General features: G+C 37.2%; 2 protein-coding genes across 2 annotated transcripts; one reads left to right on the top strand and one right to left on the bottom strand.

The window, feature by feature from the left end:
• The first annotated feature begins 7,368 nt into the window (after positions 1–7,368).
• Positions 7,369–8,532, top strand: LOC118738840. The gene is made up of 4 exons (XM_036469848.1): positions 7,369–7,413; positions 7,478–7,829; positions 7,895–8,040; positions 8,116–8,532. Exons 2-4 carry the CDS (start codon positions 7,682–7,684, stop codon positions 8,257–8,259), a joined length of 438 nt encoding a protein of 145 aa, XP_036325741.1. The 5' UTR covers positions 7,369–7,413; positions 7,478–7,681; the 3' UTR covers positions 8,260–8,532.
• A 1,194-nt stretch (positions 8,533–9,726) lies between these two features.
• Positions 9,727–16,146, bottom strand: LOC118738839 (caprin homolog). The gene is made up of 5 exons (XM_036469847.1): positions 15,639–16,146; positions 13,905–14,087; positions 13,674–13,840; positions 11,132–13,611; positions 9,727–11,076 (listed from the first exon to the last, which is right to left on the bottom strand). The coding sequence occupies exons 1-5, from the start codon at positions 15,954–15,956 to the stop codon at positions 10,700–10,702; spliced, it is 3,525 nt and encodes a 1,174-aa protein (XP_036325740.1). The 5' UTR covers positions 15,957–16,146; the 3' UTR covers positions 9,727–10,699.

The following is a 16,146-nucleotide window of genomic DNA, read 5'->3' as shown; positions in this document are numbered from 1 at the left end:
ATTTTTTTTAAGTGTAAATCTCTACGTTTAAAGCTCTAACAGCCGAAAACAGATGCCACAGCCAAGCCAAATTTATAATGCACCTTCCAGCGCGCAGTAGTTGTGTGCAACAACATTAAAACTCACATGAATGTATTTATGTAGAAGATAAATATGCCACTAAACTTACCAATGCATCACAACAGCTAGTTAATAAAAAAAATATAAAATTATAGAAAACATATTATCTAATAAAAAAAAAAATATACATTATAAATGATTTATGTATTTAAAAATAAAAATAAGTAAATTTTATTGTTTTATTGTAAGGAAAGGATACGCTACAAACAAAAGTGGGAAAAATAAATCAAAACGTCAATGAAACTGCATATATGATAAATATGTAAGCAAAATAAAAACAAAAATCAAAAGAATTCTTAGCTAAACTTTATAAATAAAAACTAAAAACGTATTTATTTATTAGTATTGTATACATAAAAAAATTATTGCTGATTAGCAAGTTTAAAAGCTTTCTTTTATTATGAAAGAAACACATGCAAATCAAGTTGCAGTTTCTAGGCCAGAAAAAATGAAACAACAAATAAAATTTAAAAAAGTAACTGCGCATTAGGCCGTACCACCTTACAAGTAAACAAAATTATGTGCGCCGTACATCCCTGAGTCTAAGTGCAAGGCAATTTCGAAAGAATACAAAAAAATGGTTTTTGGCCGAATCTAGAGATTTTTCGGTGACATCTACATTCGGCAATACAATTTTTTTTTAATAATTCTACTGGAATAATCTAAATACGTCCTTAGCAAAAGTTGTATGAGTTTTCGAGAGCTTTAATTTACTGACACTAGGGTGGTACATTTAGGGTACTAAAAAATGAGATCTTGTAAGTAAGTACTAGAACCGGATTCTTGAGACAAAAACAACGATATATCACGCTTTAAGAACCGACTATAGATGCCAAAAATATGACGAAGAACGTATAAAGGCGGCCCTTACGTTCGGCCAAAAAAACACAATAATTTAACTGTAACAGGGTGGTACGTTAGGGTCCACTTGAGATTCATGGCCTTGTTTCTAGGTGTTTAGAGCAAAAAACATTTATCCACGAGACAAGAACATCAATATGTACAGCTGCGGTCAACGCATCAACAAAATTTATTTTTAGTTGCGTTCACGTACCTGTTAATTAATGAAAGTTATCGCGTACGCATGAGCAAAGTGACATTTCATCTTGAGGGGAAGCTGTTAGTTTCTGCTGGAAAATTTTTGCCAACTGCAATTTGCCAACAGGAAAACAGCAGGTAGGATCTTACGCAAATCACAAAATTGAATTTGATGGTTTGGAAGTTAAAAATGATAAAATGCGACTAATTAAACTTGTAAGAACTAAGTAGTTATTCGTTTAATCAATAAACTGTGTTAGGATAACACTATGTGATGAGTTTTTGTAATTTTTGAATCTAACGCTTTTGAATGTAAACAAAAATTCGATCAGCTGTTCGTCTAACTCGCAAGTTTCTACAAATTTTCTGTTCGCGTACTATTCTGGATATTTTTCTCTTATGAGAGAACAGCTGACTTTTCGCCGGAATTTTGCTGTTGGATGTTTTTTACTGGAGATTTTAAACGAATGTATCTTTTATATGGAAGAAAATGCTCAACACCCTCGGCGAAAAAATTCTAAGAAATAAACGTTAATATTTAGCGACTTGAAACTTGCACTTAAATTGAATGGGCTACAAAACTGCAATACAAGATAAAAATGTTGAAATTTTTGGAAATTTGATTAATTTTGTAAGCTTTATGTAAGCTTAACTTTTATTTATTTAGTTTCTGTTATAGATCGAACTATAATTGGAATGAAAATTATAAAAAAAAAAATTGATATACATACAATATATATCTATATAAACATAAGATGCAAGCAACACCAGTCGGTATTTTTGGTGCTATTATTTCGACCGCAACTGTACATCATACTTTAAGATCCCGGTTTGAAACTAGAATTTACTTTTCATAATATTCCAGAACCGCTTTAATTTTTCAGCTCGATTCAATTCGTTATTATAAAATTTACAAGGGGCCTATTGATCAATTATCCTGTTCCAGGTAATAAATGTTACATAATAAAAACTAGTTGAAAATAATGTAATAAAAAAATTTTACCAAGATAAAATTAAATTTTTTTTGAAGAAAACTTTTAGGAATGCAATATTATAGCTCATTAAACCTAAGTGCAAGTTTCATGTGGCTAAGAAATCGCGTTGACTTTTAATATTTTTTTTTTAGCTGACAATTAGGTATTCCATATAAAAAACATTTCGAGCACACTTTATCTGGTAGAAAATGCCTAGCACCATCAGCAAAAAAATTGTTAAAAATAAAAACGAGTTCATAGCCACTTGAAACTTGCATTTTTTATTTTATAATTTAATGGGCTGTAAAACTGCCTATCTAAAATTTTTCTAAAAATTCACAATATTCTTATTTAATCTCTACTTTTTCTGCACTTTGTACTAACAAATTTAATTAACTAAATAAACATTCAAAACTTGAAAAAAAATTTTAGGAATTGCCTTGCATTCAGGTGTGTACGGCGAACTTTTTTTCTAATGCGGTCTACTGCGCATACACGCATACATAATCATATGAGCAAGCAAAGCAAATGTAAAGCAGTGTCTTTTAGTAAGTTAGGCGTTTATAGTTGTTGTTTGTTTTTTTTATTGTTTTTAATTGTTAATGCAAAGGAGCAGGTGAAACGAAAACGAAATTAGATGCTACTATTTAAAAAATGAGTGAACCAGTTACTCTTGTGCACTATGTATGTATGAAAAGTTATTATTACTTTATAAATTAATTACGAAGCTTAAAAGTTTAAATGGCAAGCATTTTAACAATAAGCCTTGCCACCAGCATATTGATTGATCTGACCAAAAGAGCACGCAGATTTGGCTAGGCATTACAGCAGAGCTGCAACTCGAACTAATTATGGCACAAATGTATTTCAAATTCAAATGGAGTTCTAAGCAAATGATTAGTGCTCATCGCAAACTGCATAACTTACACTTTGTGTTCATGCATACATATGTGTATGTATGAAAGTGTATTTCTAGCAATTCAGCAAAATTACTTTCGCCTTTCTTTGTAAAGGGTTACAATTTGATGTGAACTAAAACGACTTGAAAGCAATACTTTGCAAAATACACAAATGTGTAAAGATGCCAGGCATAAAAAAGAGTGATTATTTTCGTTTTCCTAACTTTATAAGTATAACTTTTGTGAAAAAAATTAAGATAATTAAATTTTAGGCGTAGATTCGCTAATAGATATGGTTTATAGCTGTGCGGTAGAGCAACCATTGAGCTTAACAAATTAACAAAGCAGCTATAGCTACTACTTACAAACAACTTTGTATTCCAAAAATTGACTTGTGTACGTATATATTATTTATAACTGCTTCTTTTAACTGTTAAATATTTACCACTGCTACTTCCGTCAATTGATTGCTCAGTCGCACAGCTTAATTGTTACTACTAAAAGCAATCCATCGAAGCAAACAAAAAAAGTGAATTGAAAGTTATGGCCTTATTTCTCAACTAAAGAAAAGCTTAATGTACTACACAATGTAGCAACTATTAAATTACCAATGTATCGTAAACTGTATTATATTATGTATTTTTAGTTATGTACTTATATATTTAGAGCGATATATGTACATACATATACAAATTATTTAAACCTTCTTTATAAAGAAAATACATAAGCATATGTAGGTAAGAAAACCACTTATGTAAACTATTTGAAAAATACGTATGAGTAGTAAAACAAAAATATAAACAACAGTTGATTGAAAAAGAAATAAAAACATCAATAAATATTATTATGCAAAATATTTTCAATAAAAAAAAAAAAATGATTTCTTTTTAAGTTTATAGCTTTTTTAACTCATGGTTTGGCCGCTGCGGTGTAGTCATGGGAGTAGCCAGGTAGGGGCAGGGGGTTCTAGGCAATGCCATGCAATTTTCTATACGACTCGAATCTCTAACAACGACTTGCACAAGGCACGCAAAATTTCTAAAAAATTTTGAAATCTGGATCGCGGATTGCGATACCGTCAATAAATATTGAACGTGTAGCACTTTCAAAACGCGATCCATACATTGCGTCAGCACATCTTTTACTCTCATAATGCGAACATCGAAAATGTATTCGCTCTCGGTGCTTAAAACCTTTCAAAAGAAATTGAAAATATGTTAACACAGGAAATTTTAAAATAATTGTGGAATGCATTATCTGTAAATTATACGCCCAAAATAAAAATATTTTCTTGTGTCATAATAAGCATTCAGCACAAAGATTATGCAAATACTGACGCGATAAATATTGAACATGTAGCATTCGCGCGCGATCCATCAATCCATCAATATGGATCGCGATCCAAATATCGTGATAATTACTGGCCGTGTGACAGGGCCCTTAGTATTGGATTCTATTTTCCAACACTGAGAAATGAGTGTAGCTAACTAAGGGCCGATTTCATAATAGTTGCGTTCCAGATGCTTAACGATTTGCAGGTTTATACAGGAAGTCGTTCCAGGTGACCACCTCCCATAAGGTTTATTAATGGAGAAAACAGCTGTTCCTGCAAATCGTGAATTTCGTGAATATCGTGAAGCATCTGGAACGCAACTAATGAGATTAAAGAATACTTTAAAACTTAAAGGATGCTTTATTTAGCTGATCGATTTCATCAAGCAACTTTAAAGTTAAAGGTGCGCACAAAGGCTCTTTAGTTAAATAGCCAAAATGGTAATTTAAATGACATAAAAGGTCCCTTTTGTAAGAAAAAAGTATGTAATTTTCGTAGCATAATTACATATTAGGTTCGTTCGCGTAGCTGTTAATTGTTCATGTTTAACCAAAACTTACAAGTTTTTGCGTTCGCGTACGCAAAAAACTTGCAAAGTAGGGGAAATTGAGAGAGCAAAGTGACATTTCATTTTAAGGGGAAGCTGCTGGTTGCTGCTGGAAAAATTTTTGCCAACAGCAATTCGCCAACAGGAAAACAGCTGGTTGGCATTTACGCAAATCACAAAATTGAATTTGATGGTTTGGAAGTTAAAAATTACAAATTGCGACTAATTAAACTTGTAAGAAATAAGTAGTTATTTGTTTAATCAATAAACTGTGTCAGTATAACACTTTGTGATAACTTTTCGTACGTTTTAAATTTTACACTTTTGAATGTAAACAAAAATTATATCAGCTGTTCGTCTAACTTGCAAGTTTCTGCAAATTTTCTGTTCGCGTACTATTTTGGATATTTCTCTCTTGTGAGCGAACAGATGACATTTCGCCGGAATTTGGCAGTTGGTTGGTTTCTGCTGGAGATTTTAAACGAACGCACCTATTTATGACAATCAGTAGCCCGTTTCTGTAACTTTTCTCTACCAATTATTTCTCTACTGGTAGAGAAAATACGTCACTCTCACCTACTAATTAGCAGTAGAGAACAGAGCGGCGAATTCATATCTCAATTCGCCTTGGTAGAGAATTGTTACAGAAACGAGCTACAGCAGTTGCAATTTAGCCGAGATCAGCATTGCCAACTCTGTTATTTTAATTTAAATGAATCAAGGCGAATTTATACAAGGTGGTGTTACTGGCGAATTTAGTTTACAACAACAACAATCACATGTTTTTGTATTACGGGTGTTATGTCAATTTTCAATTCGCGATATTAACGATTTGCAGGAACAGCTGTTTTCTCCATTAATAAACCTTATGGAAGGTGGTCACCTGGAACGACTTCCTGTAAAAACCTGCAAATCGTGAAGCATCTGGAACGCATCTAAAGTTTACCTGTATTTTGTTTTTGCTTTTGATGGGTATACTGTCAAATCAGTGAAAACAAAATACAGATAAGGCGAAGAAATCAGCTGATTTTAGAACACCACCTTGTATAAATTCGCCCTGAAATGAACCTTTTGTTATTATTCAATTGTCATTGTATTATAAAAACGATTCTTGTTTAAAATACATTTAAATTACACTTCCACGTGAATTTCCACCCCTGCCAATTTGAATTCAAAGCGAATTTGACTCAGAACCTGCCTGAATAATTGTTATTTTTTAATCGATATGTTTTCGATCAAAAATGAAATTAAAATGAGTTAAAATTTGACTTGGATTTTCTCGATCAATAATATAATTTCCAATTGATGTAGGTAGGTTTTTTCCTTATTTTGTGCATAGCCTTTTAAAAAATTTTTGCTGAGTAATTTAAGAAATCTACTGCTAGTATGTATGTACATATATAACATGACCCTTGTATTTTTTTAGTAACCAAGTATATGAAAAAAATAAAAAATAATTTAATTTGGAAATATGTATGTATAATATTTTGTCGCGTGCTCGTGGAAATATCACACTTCGATCTGGTTCCTAAGGGAAATACATATTATTTGGTCTGTTGAGGTGTGGAAATATGAGATTTTCGATTTTCATGTTTTATGATTTCGTTTCTTCTCAAGTTATATTAATCATAATTGACTTTAAAGAAAACTTTATTTGAGAAAATTTGTTTTTCTTTATTCCGCGAATTGGAAATTCGGACAAGCGAGTGTTTAGTTATTTAATATTTCATGACATAGATACAGAGTAAAGATTTACTAAAATTTCTTCTATAAATCGGTGGAAATACATATCATAGTTTGATCCATGTACCATGCAGTGATTTCAATCAAACAAGAAGTGGATTTCCAAACTACTTGAAAAATAGGCTAAAATAAAATAGTTCGCGGTTTACTTCAATCAAAACGGACGTTGCTGCTGTATGTAGTACATTGCATCAAAAGGTTAGCTAAGATTCTTATTAAAAGGTTTCTTAGCAAATTATTATTAAAATAAAACTGCATCGATATATTTTTAATCTTGGGACTGATTTAACGGAACTCTCTGACAAGATCTGAATGAAAAGTGCAAGAATGTCTTTTTAGCCTTCTTGTATGACAACGGGGAGTAGTCTAACGGGATAGTAATGTCTACTTTACGAAAGAAATAACTTACATGTTACCCACAACTCGCTACAAAGCGACTACTTACTTTTAATATATTTCATTTGTAACTCCCCAAATTACATACATTAACGGTCATGCCACTCTGTAGGCTTCCGTTAGCCATACAAACAAAAAGTAGTTTGTAAATAGAGGAAGTGAAATTTTCTTCAAAATAATACTTGAAATTTATATTTTCAATGTTATTTTATTTGTGCATTGATAATTTTCCTTATTTTACTTAAACATATTGGGACTATCCATACAGCAAAAAATGAATGGAACTTTTTAATTTCCTTATCCTCAATGCAACCCTGTGAATTTCCGCAGCCGAATGTAAACAAGAAACAGCTGTTTAATTAGGTAAAAGAAAATTAGTAAATACAAAGTTTATGGGCTCTGCAAATTAGATATATTTATATATTAGCATGCATAAGTATTACAGTAATGATGTGATAACAACGATAAAGTAAATGCTGGTAAATCCATTAACATTCCTGAAGAGTAGCCGACACGGAGAGAATAACTACATATGTACATACATAAAAACGTGCCACATACAAAATCCTGAATACAGAGCTTCAATTGCAACTCCCAAACATTTCAAACATCAGTTTTTATCAAAACAAAAATGTCACGATCATTACAGCAATATCGTTATTGTTTTATCGCTGGCGCCTTTGCTGCTGGCGGCAGCTTCTTTGGTCGTGCACCAAGTCAAATTTCGGAAGTACCTTTATTAGCGAAGCTGCTTTCAACGGATGCAATTTACTTTTTCGGTAGGTAAAATATTTATGTACTATACTTATTAACAAAGCTTATTTAATTTGCACTTTTTATGTAGAGTCGATTCTGCTGCGCCTACTCCCCATTGCATTGATGGTGATTTGTAATTTGTTGAATTGGCGTTACTTTCTCAAAGCGCTACAATGCACCGAACAAACATTGACCGCAACTGTGCTAACAGCTGCTGCCAATTATATGCTATCGGTAATAAAATTGTTGCAAATAAAAATACTTGTTTTATATGATATTAATTTAAATACATAATGATTGCTTTATTAGTTTATATTAGGTGCACTTGTGTATCGAGAAGTATTTACACTGCTATCAACTGTGGGTGCAGCATTGATAATTGCGGGGCTTTGGTTTCTCTGTAAGGCACAAGAACAGCAAAAAGCAAACGAAAAACGTAAGAAGCTTACGTGAAGAATAAAATTAGTTGGTAGTCTATTAAGTATTTAATTGTACAGAAAATTAATTTAATGGTTGCGTTTCTTTATACATTCCGGATAATCCGATTTCAGAGCCAGAATAAACAGAACGCGTTTGAAATATACGTTAGCATATCATCAGGAACGTTCTCAAGAATAAGTAAACAAAAAAGTTTATTCCCAACGTTCAGAATGAATAAAGAAATGCAGCCAATATAAAATATGCGGAAATATATTATATTAAACTAGAGTAATTTCATTTGCAGGAATACTTAACACCTTGTAACGTAAGTATTTAAATTTTTTTCTGGGTGTACCGCGTTTCATAAATTTCACTTGTTATCCTTGTAGAGTGAACTACGCCCCTTCAGGGTGCTGTCTGGGTCTCGCCTTCATGTTTGCCCTATGGTCACCTGCCTATCGATCATTTAAGGGCATTCATTCAGCCCAATTCTTAATACTCCCGGGGGAGTTTGTTCTCCGTGAATCTGTTTCTCCCGGAAAATAAATCCTCCAATAATTAACTACCAGGGAGTAGAATTTACTCGGAAAACTTGGGCGGGGGAAATTCGAACTTCAAAGACGCGGTTTGACACTAGTTTGAGAGCTCAACTAAGCCATTTAATATAAAAAGTCCTCAGGGAATTTTTATTCATGATAGGAAAAGAGAGAAAACTCCCAGGGAGTTTGAATTCATAATCGGCCTGATTGTATCACACGAATAGCTATTTGTTGTCAGAAATGTATTCGAAGATTTGCCGCTGACAGCCGAGGGACGACCGCTATGAAAGAAAATTGACCAAGGTATTACCTGAACCAGCCCAAGTGGTAAACTTTTAATACCGACAGTAGATAAAACTACCTTTCCACTACGAATTGACGGACGAAGTCCAGAAGTTCATGAAACAACCTCTGGACCCAACTGAATGCCGTTTTGGGCACACACCCACCCGACGTGGACGGGACAGAACTTTGTCTGCCTCGGGAGACTCGCACCACAATAGTCCAACTTCGCTCTGGATATTGCAGCAGGCTAAACTCGTACCTGAGCAGAGTGAACGAAGATGTGAAAAAGATGTGCCCAACAAGTGAATGGCATGCGGAGAGTCGACGCATGACTCACGGCACCTCTTCGCATGCCCGTGTGGAAGTCGCGCACTTCCTGGGTCTCCTCTTAGCTGAACCAGATGTCTCGAGCGGGGTTTAGTAGCCCCTACAACAACCTTTCCACCATGACCACACCCACACCACGTTGTGAAATAATAAACTTGAGATTTTTTTGTAATTTTTGTTTGTTGTTTCTTTCTCTTTTTTTAATATAAGTAATATTTTTGTATGATTTATTTGTTGTTGTTTTTTATCAATTAATTTTAATAATAATAATAGTAATAATAATTATTATAATAGGTAGGCGTATAATTACTTTCCGTTTTGCTCTTCACTTCACGTTGAAATACTAAACAAAATATGTTTTATCAGCTGAAGGCAACTACTAACGACACAGACCATTTTTTATTCATTGTTTTTCAAATTAAGCACGCTTAAAGCCGCTGTAGCTTATATTATTTTGCCATAATAGCAGATTTCTAAACATTTTTCAAACACGACTAAATATTTAAAATATCTTTGAAAAATGTTGGTACGTTTTCCTTTTTAGCCTTTTGCTTTGTACAGAAGCGCTTTCAACTCGGTTGTACGGCTACTCCCCTACTCCTACTTTTGTTGTTTGTGTTTTTATAGTTGCTGCCAACCATGCATTTATGGTGTTATCGTGTTTCATATGCTTTTTATACTGTTGTTTTTGTGTCGTTCAGTTGTTTCGGTTGCGCTTCATTTTTAGATTTCTTTTTTCTTTCTGGCTTACATGATGAAAGAGCAGTTACATACATTTATAATATTAATTAGAAAAAATGAATATAAATAAGTATTTCTGTAATTGAAATTAGCATAAAGTTTCTTTGCATTTCTTTAAATATAATATTCTTTTTTTCTTTTTCTCTTCCGCCTTTTGCTTTCATTTGTTCCCCCATTTTTTTTGTTTTACTTTAAAGTTTTCTTTATGAAATTAAATATTAACGCGCACGCGTATGTTTACATTTCATTGTTGCAGTTTCGCTTGCTTTTTTTGTGGTTGCCGCTGCTGCTGTTACTACTACTATGGTACTGCAGCTTTGACTTTCGCCACACTACTAATTAAAGGTTAATGTATTCTTTTGTTTTTCTTTTTTTCAGTTTCTATATGTAAGTGTATGTGTATATGTTTGTGTTTGCGGTTTTCTTTTTTCATATATGTATGTATATATTTACGATTCTTAAGAGGTTCATATCAATCTGCCTTCTGCTTCAAACGCTTCAATCCTGCTTTTTCATCACACATTATTTTCAGTTTGCTTCTAACCTGTATTTACGTGTTTCATTTTCTCATTCTCTGCGCTTCAGTTTTTATTATCCAAGCCCATCGGCATGCGCTGCGATGAGCGGTTCATGTATGAGCTGGATGATGTGTTTGTCTGGCCGCCACCGCTATTGCGCCCACCAAGCGTGCGTGGAGGTGGCGCATTGCCGCGTCCGTTACCGCCACCGCCACTGCCTGTGCGCGGTCCGCGGTAGCTGCCTGAATCGTAGCGCGAGCCGGAATCTTTCGTGTACACATTGCCGCCACCGCCGCCACCGTTCTGGTAGTACGAGCCACCCGACGAGTTATCGTTGTTGCGGAAGTACATCCCACCGCGTCCACCACCGTTCGGCTGCGAGTTGCCGTAGTTACCGCGACCACGTCGACGCTGGAACTGGCGACCATTGTTGTAGTGTGCTACAAATGGAATGGTTTGTAAGAAAAACGACCTATATAAAAAATCATTACTAACCTCCATCCTGCTGTTGATTCGAGTTCCAGTGATTGGAGTCATGTGTGTTGGCGTTTGACTGCGTACCGCCGCTATCACCATAACCGCCACCACCACCCACGTTGGTGCCGCCTCCACTGCCACCGCCGCCACTATTGTTGCTCGATGTCCACTCAATTTTGCGCGCAATGGGTGGGGTATTGTCGCTGTTTGCACTTGGCGTTGATGGGTTGCTAAGCGCATTCATTTCGGCGCTCCACTTCGTAGGCGGCTCCATTACGCTGACCGGCCCACCGCCACCTCCGCTGCTGCTACTGCTATTAGCAGGGGCAACGTTGACATTAACGACGCTAGTGCGTGACTTCAATGCATTTGCAAGCGCAGCAGATGCGGCGGCGTTTGTAACGACACTGCTATTGATGTTGGCTGAACGCACATCGGCATTTGCTTTCGACATGGCGTCCCATTCGTTGACCACCACTGACTCACCAGCATTGAACTTGTTATGCGCGCCAATATCTTCAGTTACTTTCTTCTCCTCAGCGGCTGCAGCTGCAGCAGCGGCGGCAGCAGCAGCACTCGCTTTTGCTACGACAGCCAATTGCTGTTGCATTTGCTGCTCGTAAGTCAAGGTCACCACATTATTATCGAAACCCAGGAAACCGGCAGCGGTAGCTGCAGACACATCCGATACCCGTACCTCGCCAGGTTGCATACCCAATGACGGCTGTGGCTGTTGTGTTTGCTGTTGTTGTTGCTGTACTTGTGGCGGTTGCTGGAGCTGTTGGTTTATATTTTGTGGAGGCATACGCGCTTGCGGCGCCGTCAAGCGTGCCATTATCATCATAGGTGGCTGGTGCTGCGGCTGTTCGTTGATCAACAACTGTTGCTGATGTGCTGCAATGGCTTCCTGAGGCGGCAAACCCGGACCGCCGATAGGTGAGAACAATTGTGGAAGTTTCTGCTGTTGTTGCTGTTGCTGCGGCTGCTGATGTTGTTGCTGCTGCTGCTGATGTTGTTGTTGCTGTTGCTGCTGTTGGAACATTGGGCTAGGTGTGCTACTCACTATTGTCGGAGTGTTGCTAATGTTAGCGCTGGTTGATACTACCACGCTTGCCGGCGGTTGCATGGGTGGGAATGACTGATTTGTAAATGTTTGCGTCGGAATCGCTTGTTGCTGTTGAGACGGTTGTGGTGGTTGATGGTGTTGTTGTTGTTGGTGCTGCTGCTGTTGCTGTAAGATCTGCTGTTGTTGATGTAAGTGGTGTTGCTGGCTCTTGTGGAGCTCTGCCGCTTGCAGCTCGCTTCCGTGACTCAATAAATTTTGTTGTTGCAACTGTTGTTGAGCCTGTGAAACATTCTCGTGTGGAATGGGTTGCTGTTGTTGCTGCTGCTGATGCGCTTGTTGTTGTGCCGACGGTTGCTGTTGTTCAAATACGACACTACCAATAGGCGCATTTCCAGCTATTTCGGGCGAATCCAGTTCGCTCTCCTGCAAAAAGTAGAAGCTGCCATTGCCGATTATCTCAGCTACTGGACGCATCTGTTGCTGTATAAATTGTTGCCGGTTATGCGGGAACAAACCCTGCTCTACAGCGCGTACCGTTGTGGGTGTGAAATGTCCTGGTGGTTGTTGTGGTGTGCCATGGATTGGAATCGCGCCTTGTGGCAATTGTACGCCGCCCGCTGGCGTAGCTGGGCTGGTCATCATTTGTCGCTGCTGCGGTGTTGGCGCTTGAGCAACGGGCACCATTTGTGGCGGCACTTGAGGCACGCCTATGATGCTGCCGGGCGGTACCTGTTGCAACTGAGGTGGAGCTGCCTGCATTTGTTGTGCTGCAAACATTGCTAAATGCACTGGTGCCGCACCGCCCGCTTGTAATGGTGCCTGAAAGCTTGGCACTGTCCCAGGAACAGGGTTTGGTGGTTGCATTACTGCTGCATTGGTTTGTTGTTGAGGTTGTGGTAAACCAGTTTGAACCTGCTGTTGTACATCAAGGTGCTCCTTGACTGTTTGCTGTGGTACCATTTGCGGTGGCAAGAGTTGCTGTTGTTGTGGCTGCTGTTGCAAGTCGTTGGCGACACTAGCATGCAGTGGTAATCCACCGGCATCTTCGCCGCCTACACTGGTTGCTGTATTCTGCTCATCTAACTCTTCATCCACATCCTCAGATGAAACGTTCAATTTGTCCATTCCCTCCTCTAAGGTTTCTTCTTCCGCAGTAACTGTCTCTTCACCTTCAACAACTTCACCAAACTCCTCCCCCTCCTCCTTGCTCTCAACTTCGGGTTCGGGAGTGACCAGATAGACTTTGTCCAAATAACCAGACTCTTGTATTTGATTGAAAATGCGTCGTAGTTGATCATACGTAATGTTATCAGCATACGTCTTCGGGCGTCCGTCAATAGTCATTGAAAAAAGTTCGGCCGCTTTTTGTGCGGCAGTAAGAAATGGTACATCTTCTGCAGATTCAGGACGAGTGGTTTGCACATCAATGCAACTGCAAATTAAAATTAATATGTAATTTTAATAAAGAAACCTTTCTTTAATTGAAAAACTAACTATTTCTCCAAGATATTCATGTCGGCAGTTTCCAATTTTATAGCGCCATTTTCGCCATTTTCGAAATCAGCTCGAATTGAGTCATCGGTGAAACAATTTAGAATATTTTGAATAACTAAAACTTCACGTATTTTGGCAGTCTCCGCAAGTGCACGGGCAATAACATCCTACACAATGAAATGAAGCAGAATACGTATTAACAATAATAATGTATGAAGCTACTACAAATACCTTGCGTGCTTGTTTCCTTTGCTCTTTTTCAGACTCCTTCACAAACTGCCACATTTGCTTGGATAGCTCCCGAGCAAATTCCAGGGTTGCAATAACAGCATCATACTTAGCTACTGCAGCCTTTTGGTCAGCGCTCAGTTCCTTGCCAGAAGCTTGGATGGTGCGATATGATTCCAACTTAGTCTGTCAAAAGAAAAAATACATGAGATTATATCTCGCAATTATTGCTTTTCTTAGAGTGCTACATGGAGTCAGTTTTCAATCCAGATTTTAACTTTTTGTATACAGAATTAAATCTAAATTGTTATTTTAGAGTAATGTCGAGATTGTAAAGAAATGGAGAACAGAGCTGTTCCTGGAAATCCTGTAAAGCCTTTTGTTGTTACCTGCTTTTTTCAGCGGCAACACTAAAACTTTAAGAGCGAAATCATGGGAACCGATCACCAGAGGGCTAGGACGGTCAAAAAACATAAAAGCAAAATTTCCTAGGGCACGCACATGCTATGGCAATTTTGTGACTTAAATGTTCTGCCATTTCAGTTACAGAAATTTCTACAGGTCCATTTTATTAAAAATGCATTCCATAAAAAAAAATTAATAACAGCTTCTATATTGTTTATTCATATTCAATATCGCCAAATTGTGTCACACTACCTATTTCGGCATTTATTGCTCACCGGCAAAAGATAAATTCTTTGTTGACGAAATTGCATTGATTTGTCGTAAACAAATAGAGCAAAAGACAACACCAAAATCAAGAAAACTTTAATTTTATGCGATCATGCGAAGGCGGTAAACCAGCCAAGATGAAAAAATTTGTATGTTGCTTATTACGAATGCTATGGAATACGAAAACCAATCTTCCTGAAAACAACAAAACAAAAATGCTGCGGAGGCGAAAAACAAAAGCGACTAAAATAAGAGGGCCAACCGAAATTGAATAAAGTAACAAAAGGGAGAAGAATTCAAATAGAAGGCGAAACGAAAAACGTGGAAAATAGCCAAGATGAAATATCGAAATTCGAACAGTAGCACATGGAGTTCCCGTATTCCCGTTCTAGTGCTGCCACATCGCATAAGCCGCCAAGAAAATGCGTCGCCGACGTTACTTGAATAAAACCAATTTCCTATTCATTATCCACCGATGCAAATTTTTGCAAAGTATGCGTCATACAGGCATTTAAAACCGTATAACATGCGTGGTTGTTTACATGTTTTTCGTGCTACCAACGTTTCGCTTCCTCGTAGAGATGGCAACCGTGTCAAGTGGTCTTGTAAATTGTTGCTGCGACATCTGCTTCTGATACAATCGCCGTAACAAAGATGGCGTCGCGTGAATAAATCAGCGAAATGCACCGAATAAAACCGAAATAGTACGAACACAAACTTTTTGTTCAAATTAAAGAAAATGGAGGTGATGCTAAAAACGCGTTTGAACTTAATGGATATATGCGACAAAATCCACCAAGATTGAATGTACTGCTAACACTGTACTGCTAACACTTTAGCAGGGGCTTAATTAATTCTATAAGTGTTTTACGCTTCTAGCCCTAGCATTTTTATCCAAAGTAAAATTTTGCGGCCGGTCTGGCGAAGTCTGCCGCATTCTCCCAGACGTATAACACTTCACTCAATGCCCATTAAAACGGCTTATTTGTAAATCTATACCCAGCTTCTATATTTGAATATAATCGACCTAGAAATCCATCCACCAAAGGCTTGTATTGCACTCACCTTGCGCTTTTCCAAATTGCGTATTTTATGATCAATTGTAGTGATAGTTTGCTTCATTGGAATATTCGTTTCCAGCACAGGATTCATAGTTGGAGCTCCCTTCGCATTGTTACTGTTTGAAGTAACGGAGCCCTCATTAGTAGTATTGTTGGTATTATTGCTAGTGGCATTATTTTCAGTAATAGCGTTGGCGTTAATCACATCTTGAGACTTTTTGGTGGCTCCGCCACCAGCACCACCACCGCTATTACATCCACTAGTACCATGCACAGAGCCTATGGAGGCTTGTTTCTCCAGTTTGTTTGAAGCAGAAGGCATACTCCACTGATTAAACCGAATGGGGAATGAAGCGCAGCGCGTTTTAAGCGATTGTATGAGGTCCTCAATTGTGTGTGTCAAAAAAATTGCACCGAATACAAATAAGAGATAGAGCCCGCAGCAAGAACTAAACCACACAACGACTAAAAAGATGACCACGGCGAATCACGAATTTCGTTCAAGCGAACTT

This window comes from Rhagoletis pomonella, unplaced genomic scaffold, assembly GCF_013731165.1.
Source record: "Rhagoletis pomonella isolate Grant_MI unplaced genomic scaffold, Rhpom_1.0 Rhpom_scaffold_00005, whole genome shotgun sequence".
Taxonomy (NCBI): Eukaryota; Metazoa; Arthropoda; class Insecta; order Diptera; family Tephritidae; genus Rhagoletis; species Rhagoletis pomonella.
The sequence above is the reverse complement of the archived record's forward strand: the minus strand, read 5'-3'. Positions and strand labels throughout refer to the sequence as shown.